This window comes from Diachasmimorpha longicaudata, chromosome 9 (genome assembly GCF_034640455.1).
Source record: "Diachasmimorpha longicaudata isolate KC_UGA_2023 chromosome 9, iyDiaLong2, whole genome shotgun sequence".
In the NCBI taxonomy this organism is placed as follows: domain Eukaryota; kingdom Metazoa; phylum Arthropoda; class Insecta; order Hymenoptera; family Braconidae; genus Diachasmimorpha; species Diachasmimorpha longicaudata.
Genome location: NC_087233.1, coordinates 7,722,197 through 7,749,042, shown reverse-complemented (window position 1 = coordinate 7,749,042; position 26,846 = coordinate 7,722,197). Strand labels below are relative to the sequence as shown.

The 26,846-nt window shown below is 39.5% G+C and overlaps 2 protein-coding genes across 4 annotated transcripts in view; one reads left to right on the top strand and one right to left on the bottom strand.

The window, feature by feature from the left end:
• LOC135165881 (neurogenic locus Notch protein) overlaps nt 1-26,846 on the top strand; it is a 110,732-nt gene that overhangs the window by 40,931 nt on the left and 42,955 nt on the right. For 2 of the 3 annotated variants that reach the window (XM_064127650.1, XM_064127649.1), the window contains exons 3-5: nt 8,663-8,934; nt 9,679-9,874; nt 16,901-17,034. In XM_064127650.1, coding sequence (XP_063983720.1) covers nt 8,663-8,934; nt 9,679-9,874; nt 16,901-17,034 — 602 coding nt within the window. Of the gene's footprint in view, nt 1-8,662; nt 8,935-9,678; nt 9,875-15,365; nt 16,414-16,900; nt 17,035-26,846 lie in introns of those variants that run through there. The other variant, XM_064127651.1, reaches the window with a different exon arrangement.
• Nucleotides 792-4,373, bottom strand: LOC135165890 (uncharacterized). The gene is made up of 6 exons (XM_064127670.1): nt 4,100-4,373; nt 3,792-4,007; nt 2,912-3,085; nt 2,610-2,804; nt 1,924-2,366; nt 792-1,692 (listed from the first exon to the last, which is right to left on the bottom strand). Exons 1-6 carry the CDS (start codon nt 4,356-4,358, stop codon nt 1,342-1,344), a joined length of 1,638 nt encoding a protein of 545 aa, XP_063983740.1. The 5' UTR covers nt 4,359-4,373; the 3' UTR covers nt 792-1,341.

Sequence of the window (26,846 nt, the reverse complement as noted above, 5' to 3'; positions counted from 1 at the left end):
TCTATTGACAAAAAAACTCAGCCAATCAAAAACTTTTTTCCTCCTATCGACATAGTACATGTTTTCATCCGATTTTGGTTGAACAGTTAAAGATATGCAGTGTTTGTATCTCCAATTTTCATGAAAGATAATCACAACTATGAGATTTTTCCGCGAACAGAATATGAAAACTCAAAAAAATGATTGCAGGTATAAATTGTAGAAAAATCTTTTGTGGATTATTTTCATCCGCTTTTAAAATAAATAATCTACGTAGATCATTTGAATCCGAAATTTAATACGACATACCATATTAAGTCTTAATAAACTCTCTCTTACAATCTAATAATATTAGCAGTCAGTCTTCAGAATTCGAAGATTGTATTAACAAAATATCCAACAAAATAACGCACCAATGTTATTTTTTAAATTAGTAGTTTAGAATTGATAAATTATCGTGCTTCAATTCAAGCATGAAAACAGTCATTATAATAGCAATATTATGGATAATTTATTCCGCTATGGATGATAAGAATTAATTCTTATATCCATAGACAATTGCTGATACGAATTATCCTGATAAGAATTATTTTTTCATCTCGGAAAGACGTCCTTTTTTTACAATAATGTCTTCTCCATCTGCAACTCCGGAACATAGAATGATATTTAGTTGCATTGATTGTGTGCTAGTTCTATATAATATTGCTTATTATATTCACTCTTTCAAACAAACTTAGAAATATAAAAAAGTCTTGGATAGGATTACATATAACTAATTAATTTCAACCCTTAAATTTGAAATCTTTGGGGAATATGGACGCAGTCCGATTGTGAAACTTCAACCTTATAAATATTATTTGACTTGAATCACCAAATACTGAAAACAGCTCTCAATGGCTGAAATTACTTTCATTAGAATTTTTCTTAAAAATTAAAAATCCACTTATTATTTTTCCCTTTAAACTTTTGGACATAATATTTAATCCCTGAACCAACAACGGATATTTATTCCCGTGATCTAACTTATGAGGAAATGACATAGAAAATACTTTATTATGCTAAGATACATCACATTTTCCAATTGTTATTTCCATCTTCTGGATTTCCGACCTCGCCAGGAGAAATATAATAAATATAATTAATACTTCAATGACAGCCGAATACTAAACAATATTCATATATTAATATATATTCTGCCCAATGAAACGCCTCGCGATAAAAATATATTGATAATATAAACTTTTCCTATTAATCGTACCTTTTATCAAGAATATCACAACTAATACAATTACGAAAATGAATTAATGGAGTCATATTAACACAGTGATTTTACAATTCCATTTATCCCGGAAAAATGAAGTATTATCGATTGGTATCAAAGGAACAAACTGAATTATTCTCGTTATGATGACTTGACCCGCGTTGTCGTTCCTTACCCCCACCCTCTCGATCGCCAGAACGTGACAACCAAGTACTTACTTCTGACATTATCTTCTTCTCATCAGTGCTGGATCCTATTACCTCAATTATCACATCAATCAGCACTTTGCATACTGTAGTGTTATAAAAATTTTTCTTTTTCTTTCCGCCAGCTTCCTTTCCGTAACCAGAATAGTGCAGTGACACTGTCTTCCTCAGAACCGCAGATAGGATAGTGGAAACACATATTTTCATCTCTTTTTTATTGCTTATCAAAACTCTCATGAATAATCGCTAAAAATAAAAGAAGGGAAATTTTTTTGAATTTATGAACATGAGAAGACATCTTTGGGCTCATCGCCAGCGGGTTGGTTCTATAACCAAAGCGTTCCAGTGACGTAGACTTGAGTCCCGGTGATGAAAGATTTTTTCATCACCAGAAAACGAACCCAGTGCATGTGTCACCGCCCAATTTATTGATTTTACATAAAAAAGAAGAAAAACGATCAATTTCAGATATATTACCAGTGTTTCTACGAGATTTGGGTCCGTTGTCAATATCGCTTCGTATTCCTGGAACTTATCATCCATTTCAAATGGTAGTGGCGTAGACATCTGCTTCTGTATTTCAAGCAAGCTAGGACCAGAAGCTGGGGCTAGATTAGTGCCAATGATTGTGGTCTTGAGCTCATTCATAGACTGCTTTAAATCGTAAGCCATCCTGCGTCTTAAATTTTCGAGCTTTTCATCTAATTGCTGATCAAAGTAATCTCGAAGGGAGTTCAGGATTCGACGTTCATTATCAGCATAATGACTAGATGACAACTGGTTTTGTGGTCCCAGCATTTTTGGCATCTTAGCAGGGTGTACCATCATTGATCGTGAAGTTTTTGGAGTTCCTGGGCTCACAATCGAATTCAATCCGTCTTCAGCGCGTGTAGTAGACGATGCACGCCTTTTTCGGTTACCTTATGAAATTAAAGGAGGACCAAACGATATAAATTGATGGGTAGCAGCATCAGATGAAAAAAAAACTACCCAAGCCCCCACCAAAAATATATAATATAATCTAATTCTATATAAGTTCCGAATTTTGTAAAGAATGTTCAAAATATAAATTGGACCATTTTCAAATATTTATAAATATAAATTTTTTCATGCGGGAGGAACTTGGCCGATGATTGGTCATGGAATATCCGAGCCGATTTTACCTGAAGCGTTATGGACTAGTGGTGAAGGAGGTGTCAAATGAAGTTCTTTTCTTGTATTTCTCGCTGAGTCCATCGATTTTGTAGGTGACTGCAGAATTCCATCGGAGGAATCATTGCTCTCAGATTCATCAGTTTCGACGTCTTTAAGCAAAGTAATATTCTTCCTTGACCGCTGTTTAAATGATAAACATGCACCTGGAAATTATTGAAAATGATGATTTATCCCTGCCCGGATCATTTAATTAACACGAACTTAGAATTACGTGCTACAGTCCCATATTACCTCAAAATTGATTTATTACCTGTTGGTACAGATCGCGATTTACTCGACATTTGCAAAAAGCCAGAATTATTTTGAGCCTTTGAGGCTCGAATCTCCTCAGGATTAGCTATAAGACAATCATGATTTTCGTCTTCAGAGTCAGATCCACTCTGGTAAATGCTTTGAAATCTTGTCTTTGGTTTTGCTTGTATACCTACGAAATTTTACAAGTTTGTAGTGAAGTAGTAACACAACGTAAGTTGTCTCCAGCCTTTGTTTTTTATAGCTATTTCAAAGTGGGGAAAGAATGCATGCATTTGAAAAAATATTTTTTTTGTAGAACCTATCGCTCCTACAAAAAAGGTTTCTATCAAAATTTTACCATTTTCCGTAGATGTTCACTTTGATTTACCTCTTCACAACAGAATTATAATGCTTTCCTACATAAGAGATGGTGGGGAAAAATGGAACGTTTCTCGTCCCCTCAACATTCCAATGCTTTTATGTATAAACAATCATATCAAGTGTAAATCATAAATTTTCCACTTTATCTTGTTCGCACGTAGTGATTTCTGTTAGCGACTCAATTTTTTGATGAGTAAAGAATTGCAATAAAAAAAAATAACCTAATATTTTTCGACCACAACATAATAAAAATTTTCTTATAAAATCATTCAATGCGATTCTCTCTTAAAACGATGTTTCGAGACAAATACACATGTAATGACTGCACAGATACATAATTAATATTTATTTTGTAAAAGATTTCAAAAATTCGGTCAATCTAATTCCCAATTTAGGGAACGATGGGTCTTTTGATGTTAAATACGAGAGTTGAATAAATTGGGGATGAATAATTGGGGTTAAGAGTGGTTATAATTGTTGATAATTGACTTTTACTTCATATTAACAGGACTTACCAGACTTTGGAGTTTGATTTCTAGGTGGAATCGGGATTTTAGTACTAAAGATGTTGTTTAGTTGAGACTTTGATGCAGTTAAGGGTTTTGCTGAAATTTTTGCTTTCGAGGAAGTTTCGGACCTCCCCCCCTTTCGATCATTTTCACCATCGGTTGTCTCACAGTTGAGAGTTACTTGGGCCTTTTTTAATCTTCTGCGACCCTGATCCAAATCAGCTGAACACAATCAACATATGATCCTTTAATATTGAAATGAACCCATCGAGCAATTCATCAAGTTATAAGTGGAGTCATTTCAATTTTTGTACCTGCTCCGGTGATGAAGCAAAATGGATAACTTTGCCAAGAGTCCTTGGGCGAGTGCAATTTTTCCAAGTAGTCGTCAAGTAGATGATATTCAGTTGTCGGTGGGAATTTACAGGTGTCTTCTTCTGCACTATTAAACCATTTTTTCGGCACCAAATCAATGCATGGTAGCCCTTTTTCGTTTTTCTCGAGAAATTCGATGACTGCGAATGGTTCGCTGAGATTTTTTGGATCGCGAGATGGATGTGAGGTTTCCGACATTTTAGGTTATGAAAAAAAATCACGATTCGTACAATTGAACCTGGTGTTTTCGAGTAGTTTCATATAAACTGATAACTTTGCAGAATGATGCATATAGCTTATTATTTAACAGAAAAAATTGCGTTTCTATTTCCATGTGTTTTGAACGGTTTTTTGTCATCACCCCACTGATGCTTCTTTTTTAGCGCCACTATTCCTTCAAAACGATTATATCACAAATATCTGTCAAACACTTAACACACATTTAATTCACATTAAATTCTCACTTCTTGTAATTTACCGTCAACTTAGTTGGTGAAATCCGAATTTGAGACAAAAAGCCCGATAAACGGATGATACGAGCAATTATGAAAGGTTATGTACACGGACGCCAGATCTAACCGATTTATGTCCCACTTGCATGTAACGACTCCACTATTGAAATTTTCTAACGACCTCGATGATCGGATTTTCATGTCGATTGTTGATTTAAAACATAAAATTGTTTGTTTCTTCCACAATTTTAATCACGAGTTCAACTAAAACATATACCCTCATTCATATACCCTCTTACCAAAAAAAAACTGCATTTCACAATGCGAACAATTTTTACGTTATTTTCTAGTGGAGGAGGGATATGGCGTATTGTCGTCCAGTTACATTTAATAAAGCACATTTGTGTTTAATTTTGTGTGCCTTCTTACATGTCATTTCAGCTGCCCAGGACTTAATGTAGAATATTCCTACTCGACTGGAAAAGTCTGGATAACTAAACGCCTCTTCCCTACTACTTTCCTGGTGTCCGAAAATATATATACCAGTAAGATCATCACAAATTTTGGATTTTCCTGATTTAACGAGAATTTGTGAAATTACGAAAACTTTCTCAATATCTAGGAGTACCACGTTATTTGGATGACTTGTCGTCAAGGTTAGACCATTGATGTTGATCATATTTGATGTTAAATGAATTTCCCCATCAATTATCATCGTTGTAGGCTTTCTCGCGATAACCCAATCACTCAGTATGTGTTTCTGATTAATTACCATGGTTCCTCCAGACTCCATCTCAGTTAGTCTGTTGATAATTTGTGTGAGTGGTTTTATCGAAGAATGAACGAGTTTTTTAAATAAACCAATGTAACTCTCTCCCCAAAACGCTGAGAGCTCATTCAGAGGAATTTTAAAGTATTGGGCATCATTAGCAACGTGGATGATACTATGCCAACTGAGAACTTGAGCCCCTTCATCATTATAAACATCAGGTAACGTCTCGAAACAAATTTTTAGCAGAGATCCAGCATATTCACTCAAATCCTTAACGAATTCCTTACTGTTTAAAATTCTGCTAGCAAAGACAAATAATGAGAAATGACAACGTAAAGGTTTCGGTAAGAAATCTTGTAACACGACGATACCACAATAATTAAGGAAAAACTTGAATTGTGATGCTTTCCATCTTGAGATATTATTCACATCAAATTCTTTCCTTTGAAATTCAATAGGGATATCGGCTTTTAATGACCTCATAATACCATCAAGCCGACGAACATCAGCTAATTTGATCCTCTGGGCTGAACTTCTCGTTAGCCATTTATCCAGCAGCCATTTCATATTACCAGAATAGAATAAATGCATTAAATCTAATGGCACTTGTTTTGTCAGATCGAATCTATCCAAAGAGAGCAGCGGGGACACAGAACCTTCATAATGATGTTCTGGTTGAACTCGCGTCTCGTAGGATACTTTAGTGCGTAAATTTGCATTGGTCACTGGATATATGCGTTTTCCTCGTCTTCCACAACCTACTGTAATGCCCTTGGTGAAACACCTTCCACAGGCATAGAAGGCTCCAGGAGCTTTGTGGCAGCAAATGAATGCTCGAGCTGGCGAATCAGCCACTATTGCTACAATTTTCACCTCAAAAACCTTGTCATCAATGCGCAAACCATTTTCTTGGAGTTCATTGGCCTCTTCAACAAAATCAGTCATGAATTCTGTGGCTGATAATGGTTTCCCATCCCCACAATAAATCGCGGCAGCAAAGGGTTTGGTAGTGTAATTTGGATGCTGTATTTTTATTGAAATTGGCCAAATTTCCTTCTTAGCATTCCGGTATACCTGCATACCGTCAATATGAACCAGAAGAGAAATGTCGTTTTCTCGATAAATTTGAGTTGAAATTATTTTTCTGAGTCCCGAGGCGATTCCCAAATAAATGAATTCACCTGGAATCTCATGAACTCCTCTCATGGTTGTTAGGTGTCTGCAATGGGGAGTTTGCAAAAGCTGCCGTGTAGTCTTGGGTATTGATGTGTAACCTTCACTTCTTAAAATGGCTAACAATTCATCGATTGCTTCTGCTGTTGTAGCTCTTCTGAATTTCACTGCCCATTGATTAATTTTTTGCTCCATTCCCCGCGGTTCCAATTTGTCCAGAGTTTGTGTATTCTTGTCTCCAATGCTGTCAGTGAATACTTTGTTGAAATCATTGTCAATGTCATCTGAATCACCATCACAACCTGAGCCCCCAAGAATTGGTTCATCCCTGTCTCCAACGCTGCTATTGGATTCACTGATGCAATCATTAAGATGCTTATACGAGCCACAATCACCATCACCACCCGACCAACTATCACCACAAGCACTAGCATTATCATCGAGATGTCGAACATCGACATCTCCACTAATTTGATCCACAATAGATCCACTACGGATAGTTATTTCATTGGCTGTTGGCAAACTAACCTCTTCCTCATCGGCATTATTGCGTTCACTGTAATCCGGAGTTTTTTCTTTAGCGCCTTCTACGTTTACAGATTCTTTTTTCTTCAGTTGATGAAAATGTCTGTATTTTTTAACCCGTGAATATGAACTCTGAGACATATTACAATAGTAAAAGAGTAATATTAAAATAATAAATTGCCGCACACGACACTCATGTCTACTGCCACAATCAGACTACTCAACACGCCATCTTACGGGCTGTTGTCATAGAATGTGTGGTATACGGTGATATCCACGCATATTTTCCCCTGAAATAGTATGTTCAGAAGAAATAATGGTACCTTCGGAAGAAGGAGAATCAAAGGACGAAAAATTTAGTGAAGGAACATTCCCCATGAGAATTCAATTTTTGGAATGCTGTTCCATATGGGACCCAAGCCTGGCAAACCATGCCCCTTGTCTGCCTGGCCATGTCTCGGGGCAAGCTTGGTGACCCAAGCCTGGCAAGCCATGCTCTTTACCAGTCTGGCCATACCTCGGGTCAAGCGTGGTTGCCCAAGCCCGGCAAACCGTGCTCTTTGCCAGTCTGGCCATACCACGGGCCAAGCTTAGTGACCCAAGCCTGGCAAGCCATGCTCTTTGCCGGTCTGGCCATGCCTCGGGCCAAGCTTGGTGGCCCAGATCTGGCAAGCCAGTCTCGTGCCAGACCTGGCCCGTTTCGTGGACATTGGCATTTCCTACCTGGGATGTACCATTACCCGAGATGGCCATCCCCCAAGTTAGTCATTGAACATTAAAAATTGCGCAAAACAATCTGTGATCAGAACACGTTGTGAATTGATCGAGATTTTGTCATGGGAAGAATATTTAAAAAAAAAAAGTAAATATCTGACTGTCTGAGTTTAATTGAATGAGTAAAGTTTTAACAACTTCGAATCTTCGTAAACTCGTCGTATTCGATATTTACGATGGCCATTACCAGGAAATTCAGGTACTTCCCGTGGTGGAGCATTGATTGGGGGTGAATTTTAATGTCCGTAATGAAATGATGATTGAGGTTGAGGGATTCAATTGGAGTATGTTGGCCATTTACTATACAAACTCGCGAGTTACACAGCAATTTATGGTTTTTAGATTTTTTGCTATTCAGAAATGAATGGTTGTACCGCGAAATTGTTAGTCAATTGCACAAGAAATATTTCTGAAATGTTTCTTTGGAAATATATTTATTTCAAGTGAGAAATGCATTTAAAATAAAACCATTTACTTTTTCAAACTGGAAACATCGTTCGCAATAAAAGAAAGGTTGAGGTTGAAGTATTCAACTGGAGCTGATGGCCCATTTACAAAGTAGAAATTACTCTGTAATTTTTAACTTTTATAACAAAGTTATTAAGTTCGAGCAATGAATGGCTATAACATAAAATCGTTACTCGCTGTGGAAGAGGGGTCTCTAGGATCTCAGGTTAAAAAGAAAATGATTTAAAGTGAGAAATGACCTTAGAATATGAACATTTGCTTTTCTCAATTATTATGATATAAATTTAAAATTATCCACTTTCTCATTATATTAAAATGCTTTTTAAATTTTATTTCAGCTGCACATCAAAATACGTTGGAGAATACTGCCAACACTTGAATCCCTGTCACAAAGGGCCCCGATGTCAAAACGGTGGCTCCTGCCTAGTAAAGGAAGACCCATGGGGTGGTACACCTTCATTCACCTGTGTCTGTCCAGTCGGTTACAGTGCATCCCTGTGTGAAATACCAATAGCAAACGCCTGTGACTCATTTCCCTGTCAAAATGGTGCAACCTGCCTATTAAAATCCCTCCTGGAGTACACCTGCACATGTGCAACTGGATTTACCGGTGAGTACAATCAGATCAATAATGCCCAATCAGCCGTGTTATTCTAGGCAATCGAGATATCTCAAGCTGACTCATGCCAATGAATTGTGCTTAGAGACCTTGTCGCTTGGGTTGCAAAAATAATAAATAATGAGGTATGAAAATGTGAATGATGGCAATCAGTGTAAAAAAAACTATATGCAATAATCAAGGACCTTATTCATTGGTCGGCTATTTGCGTAGGCTAATTCAAGGTAAAAGCAGCAAAGGAGATTACGCGATCGATTTGCAAAAGTTCCGTTATTACAAATGCAACTCTCACATTTGTATAATTATCTGTCCAATATATGCTAACTCTCATCAGAGTCAACGAGGTGTGACTCTATCTCGGTCAGAAAAATTGTTCAAGATACTTTATTTAAAAGGCTATTGCGTGAGAAACTCAAACGCCAGAGCTTTTACAATTTTTCATCTCAAGAGCTCTTAATAACACCGTATTCGAAGGTTTTCTCTACATGACTGGCACGCGTTCTTGACGAATAAATCTAGGCACAATGTTTCCTCTCTTGTGGTTAGATATAATTGCTGAGCAATGCGGCGGATCCTTTGGACCGAGGAGAGAATGCAGTGGCTTAGTGGCTCTTCGTAATTAGTTCCACTAATCAGGGGGTTGCAGGAAATATTGTTTGACGAAAAAATTGATGAATGGCAGAGGGGGGAGAGAAAAAAAACAAGACAATTATAAAGGTATTCTTGAAATTTCAGGTGAGCACTGCGAGAGACAGGATCATTGTGCCTCCTCACCATGCAGAAATGTTGCGGAATGTCAATCACTCGATGATACCTATAGATGTACATGTGCACCTGGTTTCACTGGGCCGAATTGTGGTGATGACATTAATGAGTGCGAGCGGGATCCCTGTGTTCATGGAAGCTGTCACAATACTCATGGATCTTACAAGTAAGTTTTAACTTTGTCAAATTATGTTTGCCAAGCCCAACTTGGGTTGCGTCTTCAACTCGAACAATTAACTACAGAAATCATCATTGCTCCCTCAGAAGAAAACTTCTTTCTTCAAACTATGGTAGTTTAACATAATGTCAGAATAATAGATTATCCCCTCAGAGTGGTCTAGTTTTTCCCAAAATCTATGGGAAGAACACTTCCTTTACCAAACAACAATCCTTTAACATTATGTGAGGATAATAGGATATGCCTCCTGTGTAGTCTAGTTTCTTAAATCGAAAAAAAAAAATTTGCATAAAACATTGCAGTTTCTTTTCACACACCAGCCATTACATTTATAGCTCATCGTTCAATTTCAGAGTCGTTAACTAACATATTGAAGGACATTCCCTTCCGCATGCTCAGGTCCTTGTGACCGAATATGGCTTCGATTAGATTTACAACCCATAGTTATTTTACTTTAGTTCGTCCCCCTCTCTCCGCTGACTTTTTACTCACCGTCTTCTTGTTTGTGACTATTCTTTTTGGTCGAAATGATTACCTAAACCGTACGTTCCGGGGGCATGTCCGCGTCTTCACGATCGCCACAGATGATAGACTCAGTCCGCAGTAATAGTCCGGTCTTATACGGTTTCCCCTCCATAGATGAAGGCTCTTACAAGTGTAGAAAGGGGGCCCACCACGGCTTCGCATTGAGTTGGAGAAAGGCGGAGTTGTTTTTTTTTCCCCTGTTCTTCCTTGCTTTACCGCGGGAGTGTCGTCTTGATTTTACCGGGGCCAATTACCAATTGATCACGGGGGGAGAAGTGGACGTCTGGAACGCCAATGACAAAATCCAATTTGATGGAGAGATGGGACATCACACGGTTCATTATAAATTGTACGTAATTCAATGGTTAAAGGGGACATGTTTGTCAGTAACAATGGAGAGAGTTCCTATTGATTCGAATGATCACTGAATTTTCTTTATGTTTTATTAATTCAATTTCGCGGATTGTTCTGGATGGGAAAAGTCTCATTATTAACTGGATAACGGATTGATCGAGAATCGAAAAGATATTCTTATCGGAAAAAGCCCTCCAACCAATTTTGCAGTTTTGCATTTTTAGATGGAATTGTATTCCATCTACTTCTTTTGAAAAGTGAAAATGAGATTGAAAGGGCTTGATAATGGCTGCTATTCGTCTAATTGAATACTCCACATATATCCACTTTTTCCAAGAGAAATAAAATGCAAGAGTGGCACTTACACGATTTAATAGCTGATATTATCAAGATAATGAATATAAGAAGGAGGAATGTCATCAACCCAATAATTCTTTAGAAATCTCTATTTCCCTTCGACACTGGGAATTGATGCCATTCCGATGGATCATCAGTTTTGTGGATGAGGGGAAGCTGCAGCATACTGCAGGCTTAATAGAGACTTCGATGTGGCATACTTGGTGTTGGTCTCCAGGTGGACATGCCACCATATTATTAAATAGTTATAGGTTGAGATCAACAAGCGACCTCAGCTCGACAGCCATTGAGACCACCACTTGGCTTTACTTTGGTCTTGATAGGTTACACGCTGCATCATGGCATGCATCCTGACCAATTGCACTCACGTGGCTGCCAATGAGGCGCCCGGGAAGCTATTCTCAATAGTGCTCCCACGAATGCACGGTACATGTGTCGCGATATGAGAATCGCACATTTCCTTGGCTATTTAAATTCTTTGTATAATTTTTTTTTTAACTAAATAATGGAATGATTATAAAGCCACTGATCACTTGAGTCAAATGAAGCTCCACAGAATGCTCTGATGTTAGAGGATTTTCAAACGGCGGATAATGTAAACTAGTTTTTAAAATACGTGAGTTAAAGTTGTGGGGATTTTTTTTTCTCGGAAATTTGAATAAAATATTTCAAATTTTAAACGGGTTTTTTTAAAGTTGAAGTATAAAAAAGGGACCATAAAAATGTTGAAACTCGACTTTTATGGAGCAAGTCTCACTCCATGATAATTCTGATGAATTCATTTGGATTTAGAGGACATGTACTGGAGTTCAAGACACTTAATTATAATCTAGTGGTTATGAAACAATGCGGAGAAAAAATTTGTATGTGAATGGGGTGTTTTCCATAGGTTTATTCAACAGAAACTAGTTTTTTTTCGGTGAACCTTTACAATTTTTTAGAATAGAAGAGAAAAGAATAGAATAATGAGTGGAGATAGTCAAGAATAATCGAACGGGTGTGGGTAATTGCTGATCGTGGTCTAATTATCCAAAGGGCGTGTCGATGGCCCGTCTATCAATAATCAACTGAGCGCACACGACAGTCAATGCAATACTTGAAAGCATTCTATCACCTCTTTCTTCACCGCTAAAATCACCTATTCCATGGGCTCGCGGTGACTCACGCCAGTATATTACCCGCCGCGCTTATTAATTCTTAATATTGCCTGGATGCAATCACTAATACCACTAATCCCGGGATATTTGAAAGTGTTGGATGCTGTATTAGAATTCGTCCTTCGCGGGAATGGGTAATAATGGCATTCACCTTGTTTTGGATTTTATGGGGGTTGGGTTATTAACGGGACGATGATATTCTACCCCCGGAACCAGTTCACACTGTGGAAAATAGGAAATAGCCAAGTGAAATGGCAAATACCCTCGTTACAGCTATGACAATGACTGACGTAATGATTATCGGGTCGCTTCAATTCACGCAATTACGGTGGGAAAGTCCTCAGTTCACAGTACCATCGCGCGTTAGTCCCAAACACTTCTTCAACGTCTCTATTTCACCCAATTACATCATGAACACTGGAAAAAAAAATTGTACTCAAATGTCCCGAGTAGATAATTCCCCTGCTCTACAAAAAGCCAACTCTTGCAATATCTCACCAATTATAATAAAAAAATAACATTCTATCCCATTCGCAACACGTTCTCGTCTCTTAATATACATCGAGGAATTCCTCACCCTCCCGCCCATTGCACTTCATTTTTCCATTGGAACGTGAAAACTCCACCGCAGACACGCGTGACTCAAGATGCAAAGTAGAACGGAATTGCGTGATTATGTTGTATGCGTGAGACGATGGAAAAAATCATTCCCAGGATAGTTTGCAAATGTTTTTATATATCTATATTCTATATAAAATGATCCATAAAGAGTGAAGTGAATAGTCATTGGTTTCCGAAGTCACATCTTCAATTTCCTCATAGGAAAAATCGAATCTAGTCAAATCCGATTTTACAGACACCCAACTCCCCATTATTAAATGTCCCTTTTAAAAAACGAAATTGCCTCCATATCACCCCCCCCCCCCCCCTGAAAATCGAAGGGCAATCAAGCGATCGAGCCTTTAATGTATTCTCATTCCAAAATGTTTTCATCGAGAAATTTGATGGCCGCTCATCGTCCAGCTGATGAGTATACTCAACTCGTGGATCCAATCTCTCCCTTCCAGAGTATTTCAGCTCCTTTCTCCCCCCCCCTCTGGATTCGAAGTCAATTAAACGTGGCCCGTGGTTTCTTAACCGGGTGCGCATTAATTTCCAACGCTGAATATACCGCTAATGACAAAACTGGTCCGCTATGCTTTTCCCATAGGGTCGCTAATTACGATCGTGTTATTCGGAGATGAGTAAAAACAGAGGGAAAAAATTAATAGGGAGGAGGAGATTTGATGGAATGGCGGATATTGTTATTAATTTGAAATATTATTTTTTTTTCCCTAATAGTCAGTTTTCAAGAGGGGCCAATTTTATTCATAATTTTAAGGAGGAAGTTGAAAGAAAAATTGAATAAACATTTTTTTCACTGATAAAAAACTAGCCTTACATGGCAGATAAAATCGGAGCTATTGAATCGAGGCCCAAAGGGTTCAGAATTTCTCCGCGAAGACGTACACACGAGGTACGATCGTTCGCACGCAGGTACAGAGAAGAATCGAACGAGTGAAGCAAGCAAAAAGATGAAGAAATACGTTTGAAGAGAGAATGGATATAGAGAAGGAGTACATGAGAGGGCATAAGACAAAGAGGATAAATTCGAAAGGAAATAACCATCGAACAGGTCGCTCGCGCCTCGGGAGGCATTAATGCTTAGGGCTGAGGTCTTAATTGGCATAGGGTTAGACCGATGACCAATCGTGTGCCTAATTAATTAGCCCTAGAGGGACAATAATTAATTATGTACAAGAAAGAGAATAAAAGGAGGTGTATGAAATGGTAACGATTGGGAGGAATTAAATCTTTTCTCTTGATCAATCGGTTATTTCGGCGATACTGTCTCTACATTTTCATTTGGCGATATATTTTTTTAAGAATTGGAAGAGAATGAAAATAAATTTAAGTTGCTCTCAAGTGAGCAGTAAAGCAAAATTCTGAATGAAACTTGGCTCCAGAAATTCTTACTAAAAGTTCCTCACGTGCAAAGTTCATGCACGTCAAGGAACTCCCACATTTCCGTTCCGAGACGCGATGATATTTTCGCGCGAGAGAGATGGAAGAGATGGTATAAGCCCGAGGGCTACAACGAGAGAGATCAGGCGCCTTTGTGCGCCTGGCCGCGCGTCCGGCCCTGAGGGGTCCCCCTACTAACACAAACAACACTGTAACCATGCACAAGTTTTATACATGAGGAACATCCAAAACCTGCAGGGGAGACTGGTTCCCCTGGACTCTCGGGCTGACATATTTCGTCGAGGCCGAGTTCTCCCCACTCGATCATCATCTCAAGAACGTGAATCACTCCCGCTCTGAGGCTTCATAAACATGTTCAGCGGTTCTTTTTATTTGCAAGTGGTCATGGTCCCGAAACACTGACTGAGTATGAGCTCCTGAACTTGGAGATAAAACAAGAGATGGGAAATTTTTATTTTTATTATGCAGTTATTTCTGTCCTGTGGGGACATAAAAAGGGAGGCATGAGAAACACCGGTGAATCTGTCACACTGTTGGGCTAGACCCTATGCCCATAGGGGTTAGCTCAGGTTGAGGGGTGAGCAGCCCCCGGGACTGTCAACTGGAGAGCAAAATCCATTCATTGTTGCTGGATTTTCGACGGGGTCGCCTCCTCCCCCCTCCCCCATTCCCTTCTTGGCCCTTTCACTCGGCCCCATTTGACAAACAAGTGAAAATTAAACTACACATTTTCAGCCCCTGAATTTAAATCGAAAGCGTCTTTTTAAATGGCTACTGAAGGGGAAAGGTTTATCGATTGTCTGCCGAGTGGAATTTTAATATTTTTCTGTGGAGAAAAATCAATTTTAAAAGCTCATGAAGACCACAGTTTCCGCTTTCCCCTAAAGAAAAAATCTCTGTACCTGAGAGTGAGTATGCCTCCTCCGCCTGGAATTTCATTTCCAGCGTCGCCGCGGGGAGGGATTGGGCCTTAGCCGAGGTCGAGCCGAGACTCGCCGAAGCGCCGCTGCGCCCCCTCGGCGGTGCGCGCGGGAAGGTAAACCCCAGTCGCTCTCCAGGCGTCAAAGCGTGCGCTATCCTACTGTCGCTATTCCCGGTAATTAATTGAAAAAAACGTAATAAAAAGGAATTAACAAGTGCTTTAAGTGCTTAGTCGAAGCCACCAGTGACTATTGAAATACCCATAGTCTCCCAGTGGAAGTTGTCGCGTCATTTATCCGGATAAAAAGTGATTGAAAATTGAATATCGATCTTTTGGCTTAAGATTAAGTCAGGGTCTTTTGGATTAATCAAAGTATTTAATTGTGAATGATGTGAGCACTGAGCACTGATGATTAAATGGGCATTTGGCAAGGCCTGGCGCAGTAGCGAGCCCTCGCTTGTCGCTCTCTTCCCGTCATGGATACCACGTTGATTCGTCGTAACACAGGATAAAGGCAATTTGCTCGAGTTTAGGTTGCCTCGAGATTGTGGACTGTAGCATCTCTCTGTAGCATCTCCGTCGCATGTACGCGACGGAACGCCACAGCAAGAGTAATACAAAAGGCCCGTAAAAATCGACATTTTAAATCGCAGCAGAATTTTTCATTTTTTAACAATTCATTGTGAGTTATCTTGAGATGCGGAAAGATGCGGAAATTTTCCCAACAATTGGCAACGTGACAGTGCATCCTGGACATTTAACAACCTCACTCCCGTTTTTTTATCAGCCGAGAAAATTCACTACAACGCAGCTGTGATAATCTGTCGGATATTATTGTTAGGTTTAAATTATTGTTTGTGGTTGGGGAACGTCAGGCGGTGCAATTTTATATTATTTTTCTTTACAGTTGTGATAGATCGTTTTGTGGTGCAATATTCAGAGGGTGGTTTATGTGCTCTGTGAAGTGATTGTTGAGATATTTGGCACGCTCAGGATACAGTGATTTTTACGGTTTTATAAGGGCGTTCGGCGATTGGTCGTTGGAGCCTTTGGGGAATGGAGTTTATCAGTGATTTTTATAGCGAAATATGAGGACTACGCCCTTGGGATTATCGTGCAACACGAATTTATGTGAAAATGATTATTTCGAGGGGATTCCTGGTGCTGTTGGCGGCTGTCACCGTGAGGTTGGATATTATTCTTTAGATGCAAATTGTTTAGCTTATTTATAGATAATGGTGCGATTTTTGAGGGGGATTTGATGGTGATTGATTGAGCTGTCCTTAGACAGAATGATTTTGAGACTGGAGTTTCAAAAGATTTTATCTTCAGAAGTTCAAAAAGGAAAATATTTCAGAATTTTCTCGTAAACACCTCATCATTATCAGCGGATATTACGCGCGAAACTCAATATTTTTGATCCCGTAGACACGCGACATTCTTGAAACAATGACACCTATTGTTGATTCAACTCAATCTCATCCTGTTTATCCACATCCCATTTTACATAATTCAAATAAAATTTCCCATTGATGACTGTGAATGAATACAAGAAGATGCTTTGTGTGAAGCATTTTTTTATTGCAATTATTCATTAGCAATAGAAAAAAATAGAACTGAACGGCGTCATGCCTTCTAAAAGGCTTCTAACAAAATTTTTCATTTATTCCACAGATGCATGTGCACCAGCGGTTACACCGGCCAGAACTGCGAGAGCAACTACATACCCTGTGATCCGTCGCCATGTTTGAACGGTGGATCTTGTAGCCAGTTGTCTTCACTCACGTACGAGTGCCGCTGTCCCGATGGTGAGTCACGCAATTATGTTTAACTTAGGGTATATATTGCGGTACAATGATACAACGATACCCCCAGCAAATTCGTTATGAGTCAATTGCGCCATCTCCTATCGCTCGATTACCGAAAAAATGGCGACTGAGCCGGTCGGTGCGTTTTGCGACAGAGCGATTCTTTCACGAAATTATTGCCACATTTTTACAAATTTTTTTCTTCTCCCCTCTTTTTTTATTCTAGCTGTCACTTCCCACGACATTTATGCCTTGAACTCATTTCCGTATTTACCCACCATGCGTTAGTTTTCACAATTAAACGGATGCGCGTGTCTCAAAAGATGATGATGGACATAGGGGGCAACAAAAAGCTTCATAATTATTTTTTATTCGCTTTTTTTTTTTCGTTTGGCTTCTTTCAACGTTTGGTTAAGAGTGTCGCGAAACATTTAATTCCCTCTCTGCATGGCTGAACATATCTTTGCCATTGGATGTAGGGCTAATTCACGAGAGGTTGATTGTCCATTTTTTCCATTATCTTTTCATTTTCAAGCTCTTTTTCGATTATTTGAAATGACGCGTTACTCGATTAAATTGCCTCATTAAATCGTGAGATATTGAGGCTAGGATAGTGAAATTTTTGACATTTTCATACGACTCATTCATCCACTAGATAAATTTTGCAGTTATGTGGAGTAACAGGTACACTCAGCAGAGTCTGTCCGAGTATTTCATTACTCGCGAGTTGGATGGTTGATTCGAAATGACTAGGGTCAGCCTAGCGTGGCCTCCCCGGTTATACGAATCTTACAATGCGTTGCCTCGATCGTCCTCCTTGAGTAATTTTTCCCAGGCGGACCATAACCGTAGCGACCCCACCTCACTTGTATACACTCTTTACCCCTCCATTTTTTTACTACTTTTCTTTCCTTCCCCTACTTATTCACTATTTTAATCATGTCAAGACCACCCTGCTAACCAGAAAGAAAACAAAATTCATATCACCACAAGACATGAAGAATTTACTGATTTTGAGCCTCTGACAATTCAATTCCTCAATTAACTAGATTGAATATTGCCTTTCGCAAAAATTTTCTGTAAAAAACCTCATGCAATATATATTCGCTGGATATTCCTCTCCACCTAATTTCTCCCGAGGAATAATAATCCGAAAGAACGAGTAAAAGAAAATAAAATAAAATGTCTGTGCAGCGAAGAATTGAATTGAAATCCTCCAGCAATCGATATTGCATTAGCAATTTCCATCCTAACAAATCCAATATGTTCATGATGATAGAAACAGCGCGAACTAGGGTGGTCTTCTCAGCATCAATGCAAGACTCCTCCCCAGCTAGCCATTGCCTGTCGATAAAGATTCCATTCCCTCTGGGCTTGCCCACAGCCTTTTTCCTACATAAAGACACTTGGTGTCCACAAATACCACCACTATCGCACTAAATTCCCACACGTCACTTATTTTATTTCCTCTCCCCTCGCGACCATCCTTTTATTTTCCATTCGCAGTTGCGTAGACAGCCGATAAAAAGCCGAATAGAAGTGAAAAGGGTAAAATAAAAGGAGTAGAAAAAATAAAATCCAAACATTTTGCATTTACCTCGTGCTGGTGTGCAAGTACAACTTCTCATTCTGGGTGAGGATGTGGGTATTGAGGAAGCGAGACGGGCGGTTATGCGCCCGCGCTGAGATTTATGCCGTTGCGCGGGCATAAAGTGCGTAGCACGGAGAACAGGCGATCAGAAATTGTCAGGGGGACATTCAATCGAAACGAGGTAAAGATGGAGTCGAAAAGAATCTTTCGTAATTTTCAGGGAATTTTTTTTTTTTTTTTTAATATTTCCATGATTTGCCATATTCACTACCCTCTTCCCTCAATAAAATAAACTTGGAAAACAATTTTAACAGTAATTTTTATCTCAATGGTCGTTACTGTTCATTAAAAAAAAAAATGGTGAGCTCAGATCCGTTAGACTTCCTAAAAACGGAATATTACGGAGTCACCCCCCAAACAGAGAAATTCATTGTTAACTAACGGCTGTTAATAAACGCGAAAATTTGTGGGAAACTGATACAACCAAATGAGCATAGCCCGTGCGTAAAGTGCACACGAGGAGCATACTCTCCCCGGGAGGCAGATATCCGAGACTAAGGTCACGTTCACAGACAACTACCGAGTGGGAAGGAATAGCATAAGAGCAACACGGCATATCCTTTCTTTCACGTGCCTGTATCGACCAATTCTCCACAATAGTGTGTATGCAAAACTTCATGGCTCCGAGGCAACTCTCTTAGGCTACCGTAATAGGTCGACAACGAGTTGAGATCGCTTGGAAAATATTTTCCAAGACATAATCATGTTATTCTATGAATGAGAAAATTTTGCGCACGAACAGCAACAAATTTGACGCATCTTAATTAATAACTCATTACCGCACATTTTTTTTAACTCTTTAGTTTCTTTTTGAATAAGTAAATTAAAAGTAAAAAATTAAGTTAAATTAAATTGAGTGGTGAAGAAATGAAAAAAATTAGCCTCTGAAAAATAAAGCGCTCATGTAACTGAATCCTCAAGTGCAATAGACCGTATGTAAATATTAATAATTCAAAGAGGAAACTCGAGTCCAGGGTAGAGAGATCTGGTTCTCTCCCCGTAGTTCGCAGCCTCTTATGAAAGCCAGCAGCCACCCAAGAGGTTACACACCGATACCCCTCTGGCCGATTATTCGTCACTGTCCTCCGGGCGTCACGCGTTAAGAATAAAAAAATCGCCACTGCTTGGCTGAAGTAAGTCAGGAGATAAATGAAAATTTGAGACGCGTTTGTTCGTCCACGAGTTCTTCTGCATCATAATGAGGGAAATATTAAGAGGAGCAGAAGGATTAAGTTATTTATATTTAATTTTCTATACTCCGAGGAATTCTAAAGAAATCATCATCAGCGAGAGAAAGACAGATCCATTTGACTGAAGTTGGCACGCCAAGGTCTCGCCAGTGCCAATATATATGCAAATAATTCCACTCGATCGTTATTCAGATTCGATGAGGCAGTGAATTTAATCCAGATTTATATGGACTTGGCTTCCCATACAACTGAGCCCCTCTCCACCCATGTAATCGTGCCCCTCTTGTATTTGTATCTTCAGCTGCATCGATTTTGCATTTGAAATAAGTTGAAAAATATTCGCCCTATAAATTCAGCCGAATACAAGTAGCGTCATAATGGTTACAAAATTAGTGCTACCACTTTCATGAACGTAGAACAAAAAAAGGACAGGTATTTTTCCACTTTTTTGTTTTTCATTAGATCCATGAGAAAGCATTGAATTAAAATGGCATTGACTTTTTTGGACGCGAGTCATAATTACTGAGACAAGGTAGGCGAGAGGAAACGAGATGTGTTGTTGGGGCGCAGAGAAAAATATCTTGCGGCGGATCGTTTTCCGCTTCGTGTACATAAATTTCATCTTCTTTACATAGTATACTACTAACCGCAGTGGTTTGCTTTCCGCGTAATTTCATTATTCTGCGATCCGAGGGATAGGGCAGATTGTTAACTGACAGAAGAAAACTCGCTGAGGATTTTGATGAAGAGTCATTTCAAAATAAAGGCAATGACAATAAGTAATTGTCTTGATTGAAATTGAAATTTGAAAATTTCAATAATCCACGTTATTAAAATTAAAAGATTACATCACTTTCAATATTTAATACTTCATAAAATTGCCCCTCCAATATTCTCACACAGCTCCGCCATTCACCAGCGCTACTTGATATTTTTTCTCACGATAGAATAATTTACTATGAGAAATTTGATAAAAATCTCAACGATGACTTTTCATTAGCGGGGAAAAGCACTTATGAATGAGCGGGCATAATCATTAAAATCATCATCAGGAATTGTCGGCTGTTATGAATGCCACCAGGTAGCCACTGAGATTGCCCGAAGTACATTGAACATACGCACGCGTCCCATGACTCATCTCTCCCACGTCTCCTCTCCCCCTCGGAGGCATTCGTATCAGTTATAACTCCACTTTAATTGCGACAATGTACTCCTCGCGTCCACATGCCCAACGTGAGCCCTCGTTTTACCCATCCGCGCATTATAACCGTGTACAATTGCCTTTTGCGCTGCATTGGAATTTAATCGGCAGCTAATTAGCGAATTAAAAGATACTCTCCTTTTTTATTTCCACCACACAAAGTGGACACCGTTAATCTCGTCATCGATAGCCACGTTTTACTTGTTTAGAGCTTTTTCTTTACTCCGGACTTATCGTTTTGCCGATGGTTTTTCCGGTTATTTCTCGGTGCTGTCTGTGCGATACCAGGGAATACTATACATGTTATGTTATATACATAGATATATTACGTGAGATCATGCGGGGAGAGATCGAAGCGCCTTATTAGAGGGGAAAAAGCTTGCAAAAATATTGAAAGGATGGTACGCGGTCGCCATCTAATTGGAACACGACTCTGACCCCGAAACCCAAGATAGGGGCAATATTCAATACGATCAGAGCGTTTTTTTTCGACAATTCGAGACACTAGTTTCCGGATTTCAACCATATTCGAAGATTGAGCTTTTCTATTTCGCAATAGCTGGTCTTGAAGAATGAAAGTGGAATTTTTTTTTTCTCTCGAAAAAGGAAGAGACTTACACAAAACATAGTGTAACTTCTTCAAAAAAATCAGTGCAACCCATTTTCTCCCCATAAAAGAATGATTTATATTCACAAAATAATGAAATCGTCACTACCTCCTTGATCCACCCACTCGGAAATGAAAATCGTTAACCCCGTCTTCCCGTAAAAAGAAACTCAAAGTTTACGAGTATCTTACGTGTCGGCGGCATGATAAATAAATCCATGCAAACGCATTATGCGCAAGCTTTTCCCGCTGTCTCTCCCTTCATGATTAATATCATCGGCCTCACCCATTCCCAAGACATCAGTCCTCTCCTCGTGTTCCTAAATTACAAACTCATTTTAAAATCGCAAAACGTGGTTCCACTGTGCAAAAAAAAAGTAAATAAAAATCCATTATCGACAATATATAACGTCATTTGAAGTGAATAAAAAAGAAGAGCGGTGTCTGGTGGGGCGACAAGTTTATTAAGTGGTAGGTGGGCGATGTGAACCGTTAAAAATATCTCGTAATTAAGTGTGATAATAATCTTCACGAGTAAATCGCGCGACTCGAGGGTAAAATTACGAAGGTATAAAATGAAATAAAGTGAGTTCCAACCCTGTGCCCACACACTCCAGCGATATTATGCATAAATGAGGTATTCTCTCGGTTGTGTAAGTTCCATTGGGAGTATATCCTCGGCGCTTGATCCACGAGGGGATACACGTAAACCACGGGAATAAATCAGATCGATAGAAAAGTCTCACCAGAAAACGCACGCGTGGGTTTAACTGGAGAACCGTTAGCACTCGAGACGTAGGTGAAATTCCAAGGGGTGAGGAGGAGACTGCATGTTAGAGTATCCGGGAGATTTGATAAATCTAATCCGGGGGATTATCGTTAATAAGATCGAAATACTCGCCAGAGGGATTTTCACGAGTTCGGTATTAATTCAGTTGAGACTGGAGAAGTGTAAATAAACTTTGCCCCGGGGATTAACGCGCTTATTCATGGGATGAGGGAGATATGTCAGTCGGCGGTGGTGGCTGCATTGATAATTCACACGATTTTATGTGCTTTCCAATCGACTCAGCTATTTCTTGTTAATGAAGGAAAATTTAATCTTCCAATGAAAATAATCAATATCTTCGACCTGAACGATTCAATTTCCGCGAGTCACTGCTCATTTTAAAGACTGGGAAAGTACTTTGAAAATGGTAAAGAAGTTGTTGGGATTCACTCTACCGATTGCAAGTTATCAGTGATTGAAATCGCCTCAGTTTATCCTCATTTCTTACTAACTAGAAAATTTGATCATTAACCGTGATAAGATCACCGAGGCTCTCAATAATAAATTTCCCGTGAATCATTTACAACTTTAGGCTGTACGAAACGAACATATAAATTAATGCAAAAAACATTGAAACAAAACCGAGAAGTGTACAACAATTTCCGGAGGATTAGTTGCGCTTTTTCAAACGTCTGAATGACGTAGAGTAGCCACTCAGCCTCTTCATCTTCTTCATCCCAAAGTGAGTTGAATGCCAGTGGAGGGGGGGGGGGGGAATGCTGAGGTGTACACATGCATCATGGGTTTACCTTAGTAACAAAGTGCTTTTTGTTCTTCCTCCAGCCATCGGGTTTTCATCCGCGCTCTGTCTTCTGTACCTCCTGGCGGGGAAAAAACGGGAACTTAGTGCCGAGTCACGAGGGCACTCGCTCGCCAGAAAATGGGGGGGGGGGGAGAGGTTGATGGGAGGAGCTCGCATCCATTTTTCACCAGTCCAGTCGGTCGTAACGAAGCAAAATTCCAAAATCGATTCACCCGCCACATTAATTTTTTCCCTTCCACTGGAAGTATTTCCTGAAATTCTTTCTTTTCGGACAAATTTCAGGGCTTTTTAGGAGCTTTGGGGACTCAAGATAATGATACCGTGCGCGATTATCTCAGGTTTTTATCTCTTTGCAGCAGAAAAAATTCAGTTGTAAGTTGCCGCCATGTACTTGGATATATTTCAATATAAAACTACTTCACGAGCCTTCCATGACCTATAGATAAATTTTAAAAAACAATTCAGAAATGTTGATTTTTTTAACCGTTAGAACATTGAGTTTCCTAGCTTTCAACAGAGATAAACGACTCTTTCACAACTTCTCCAGTTTCGCGCTCCCCCCGCATCGACTCGGACTGTCACTTTCGCGCAAAACCACAGAGGTAAGAGGAGCCTTCTCAGACGTTTTAACCCGAGCGTACGAGAGTTTAAAGAGCGTTTCGAGGTGGGGGTGGCATGGGGATCACGAAGAGAGGGGTCCCACCCACTCTCTCTCTGTACCTCGGACCCAAGACTCGTGACCACCGCCGGCTGATATGTCGAACCTAAACCCTCTGTTTTTCTCCTCTCTCATTCCCTTAGCACCGACTTCTTCAGAAATCCATTCCCATGAATTTTATCCGCAATATTCTGTGGAATGGGAATACTTACGAGCTGAGTTTGCTTTAAAGAAAACTTTTCTTTGAAAAACCTTTGAGAAAAATTGAGTTTATATTGAAATTGACGTATATCTATTTAATTGATTAAAATAAAGTGTGGGAGAGACTGAATGGGAAATGACGTTACAGTAAAATTCCAATGGAACTCTTAAAAACGTAGACTCCTCATAAACTAATTTTATATTCCGCGGTTAAAAAAACATGGCAATACGATATTTCGATTTTATCGGCTGGTTTACTGAAGTACCACCGACATTGATCCCGTGAGACAAGATGTTTCCAGGTCGTCGGTGCGCGAGATGTCGTGAAACCGCGGTATTGCGGTCTGCGGCCGCATCATTCGATATTCAAAATGTTGAGAAAATGTCGGGAGGTTGAGACGCCTAAAAAGCGCATCAAAAATTTTTAAAAATGAAATAAAAAAAAAATTTTTTTTCTCTTTTATCGAAACAAAAACAAGGGGAAGACGGTGTCAAAACAAGAATCCGTAGGAGGCGAGGGCCTAAGAAAGGAGTGCTATCACGCTCGCTTTATCTCACTCCTAAGGACCTCAAGAGGTAGAGGCGAAGAATAAGAGAATGAGGAGAAAAAAAAAATTCATAATAAAAAGAAGAGACTCGAGACATACACACGTGGGACCAACATCTCTCTAGTACTTCAGCAGGCTATTCTCCCTCATTCTTAATTTTTTCCTTTTTTTATTTTGATTTTTTTTTATTCGCTCTTTTATTTTCTGGAGCTCTCTCGATGGTCCATGGAGTACACACGTTCTCAGTTCAGCTGGGCAACGAGTTTATGGGAAGAGGACAGACACGATGAATATCCAGTATGCACACATGGGCGGGGGAGGGGAGACCGAAGGGAGAGAAAGGGGCGTGGGTGCGCCCTTGGGTGATTTACATATGCGTAGTCTAAGCTTTGTACCCCAGCTATCCCATCATGTTGTTGGTGCACGCTTGGTTACCATCGACACCATTAATTATGATACGTGGATGAAGGAATTTCAGGTGAAATTATTATTTATTTTTTAAAATAGAAGAATTATATAAACGACAAATGTCTCAAATGACTAAGTTTTTCCCGTTAATAATGAATTATTCATAAATTTATATGGCTATATGGTTTTTCTATTGAAAGACAAAGATATTATGAAATAATTGAGTGTATGCACGCTATTTGTTGCGATTTAATGGGAGAATTTAGATATGAGGATAGTGAGGTGTCTCGTGGGACCGGGGCTTACTCGTCGTTGGAAATCTGAATGGTACAAATGAGGAGAGAAATGGGGAAAACTGAGAGGGATACGGCGACTCTAGGAGACGTAGGGGGGACATGGGAGTGGGAGATCGTGAGAGGGCGTGTGAATACGTCAGTTAGCGTCGTCTTGAGAGGCTGGGGCCCTTGATGTATTGAATTGTGGGGAACATTTATTTAGATTTTATACTGCTACAGTTAGAAATCGAGAGCTGGAAATATTTCAATAAAAAATTTTTTAAACATTATAGTCGATCACATTAAAATGCAAAGGGAATAAATTTCGCGGATAATTCATCTGAATCGTCCTTCGCTCCCTTTTATCCCTGAATTATTAAATCTCACATTCACCTTTTTTCTCTTCCCCTCTCAAGTACACATTCAGGGATCGGCGATTGTCCGTTTGAAGAATGGGTAGCCAGTATGACGGGTCCATTGTTCCCCAGAGTCCCCGTGTACCCACACAGAAACATCCACAGGCTCAATTACCGGAGTCTGTCCATCCCGGTCGGAATATCTCCCCCTCGGATTGCTCTTCTTGGTTGGTCTCCTTCATCCCCATTCCGTTTATTCCTTCTTTCTTTATTCCTTTCTTCCTCGTTGGCGAGACGGGCCGGGGGCAAAATGGAGCTCAAGTGTGGTGGACGACTCTAGTTGGCGTGCCTTCGAGACGGCCCGGCATGCCAAACAACCTGTTGATTGTCTTATACCTGTTGCTCCCATACTCCTCCCTCCATTTTTCGCCTAAACACTCCCTCGTGCTCGCAATCTTTGAATAGTTTTGGTTGTCCAGGCGGCAGCGGGGAGAAAAAATTGCTGGAGAAAACTTTGTTTTGCTCGGAGTGAAATTGAAAAGAATTGATTAAAAAATTGGACATCTTCGGTCGTCGATTACTCGCGACTCACTGAGTGAAATTGAACGCTTTTTCTCAACTTTCAACAAGTTTTTTTCCTTCTTCATAATGAGAGATGACTCGTTCAAGTCGCGCCATTGGCTTTCCAGATATTGCATTGAGAATGCGGCCGGATTTTTTCAAATTCGCAATTCACTTCTAAATTCGTAAAAAAATTTACTGTGCAAGATTTATATTTGATGTTATCGCAGCCCCATTGCCAACTCATTCCCCAGAATTTGCGAGAAATTTCTCGCTCATTTATTTCATCAAATTCCCCGGATTTCTGAGGCGTTAATTATTTGTTCAACGGAGGATACCCGAGCCTCTCTAGTAATTAGTGTTTACTGATGATTTAGGATATTTTATATCGATGCCTGTCAAACGTGAGAATTCTATGCAGGAGCTGCTGGCGCTAATTTCTTTGGAGGAACTAGTTGACATTTTGGAAAAAAAATCAAGGATTCAAAAATCGTAGTTTGAAGATTTAGACCACCAGGACGATGTTCATCATCTCTCTGACCGATCATGAACCTCGTCATTAGA

Bases quoted from the DNA above. Each gene is read 5' to 3' on its own strand.
- LOC135165890 (XM_064127670.1), bottom strand. From the start codon at position 4,358: ATGTCGGAAACCTCACATCCATCTCGCGATCCAAAAAATCTCAGCGAA. The intron at 3,086-3,791 runs GTAAGTCCTGTT...AAAATTTCGTAG, and splicing joins AAATCAAACTCCAAAGTCTG to GTATACAAGCAAAACCAAAG. The intron at 1,693-1,923 runs GTAATATATCTG...TTTTATTTTTAG, and splicing joins CAAATCTCGTAGAAACACTG to CGATTATTCATGAGAGTTTT.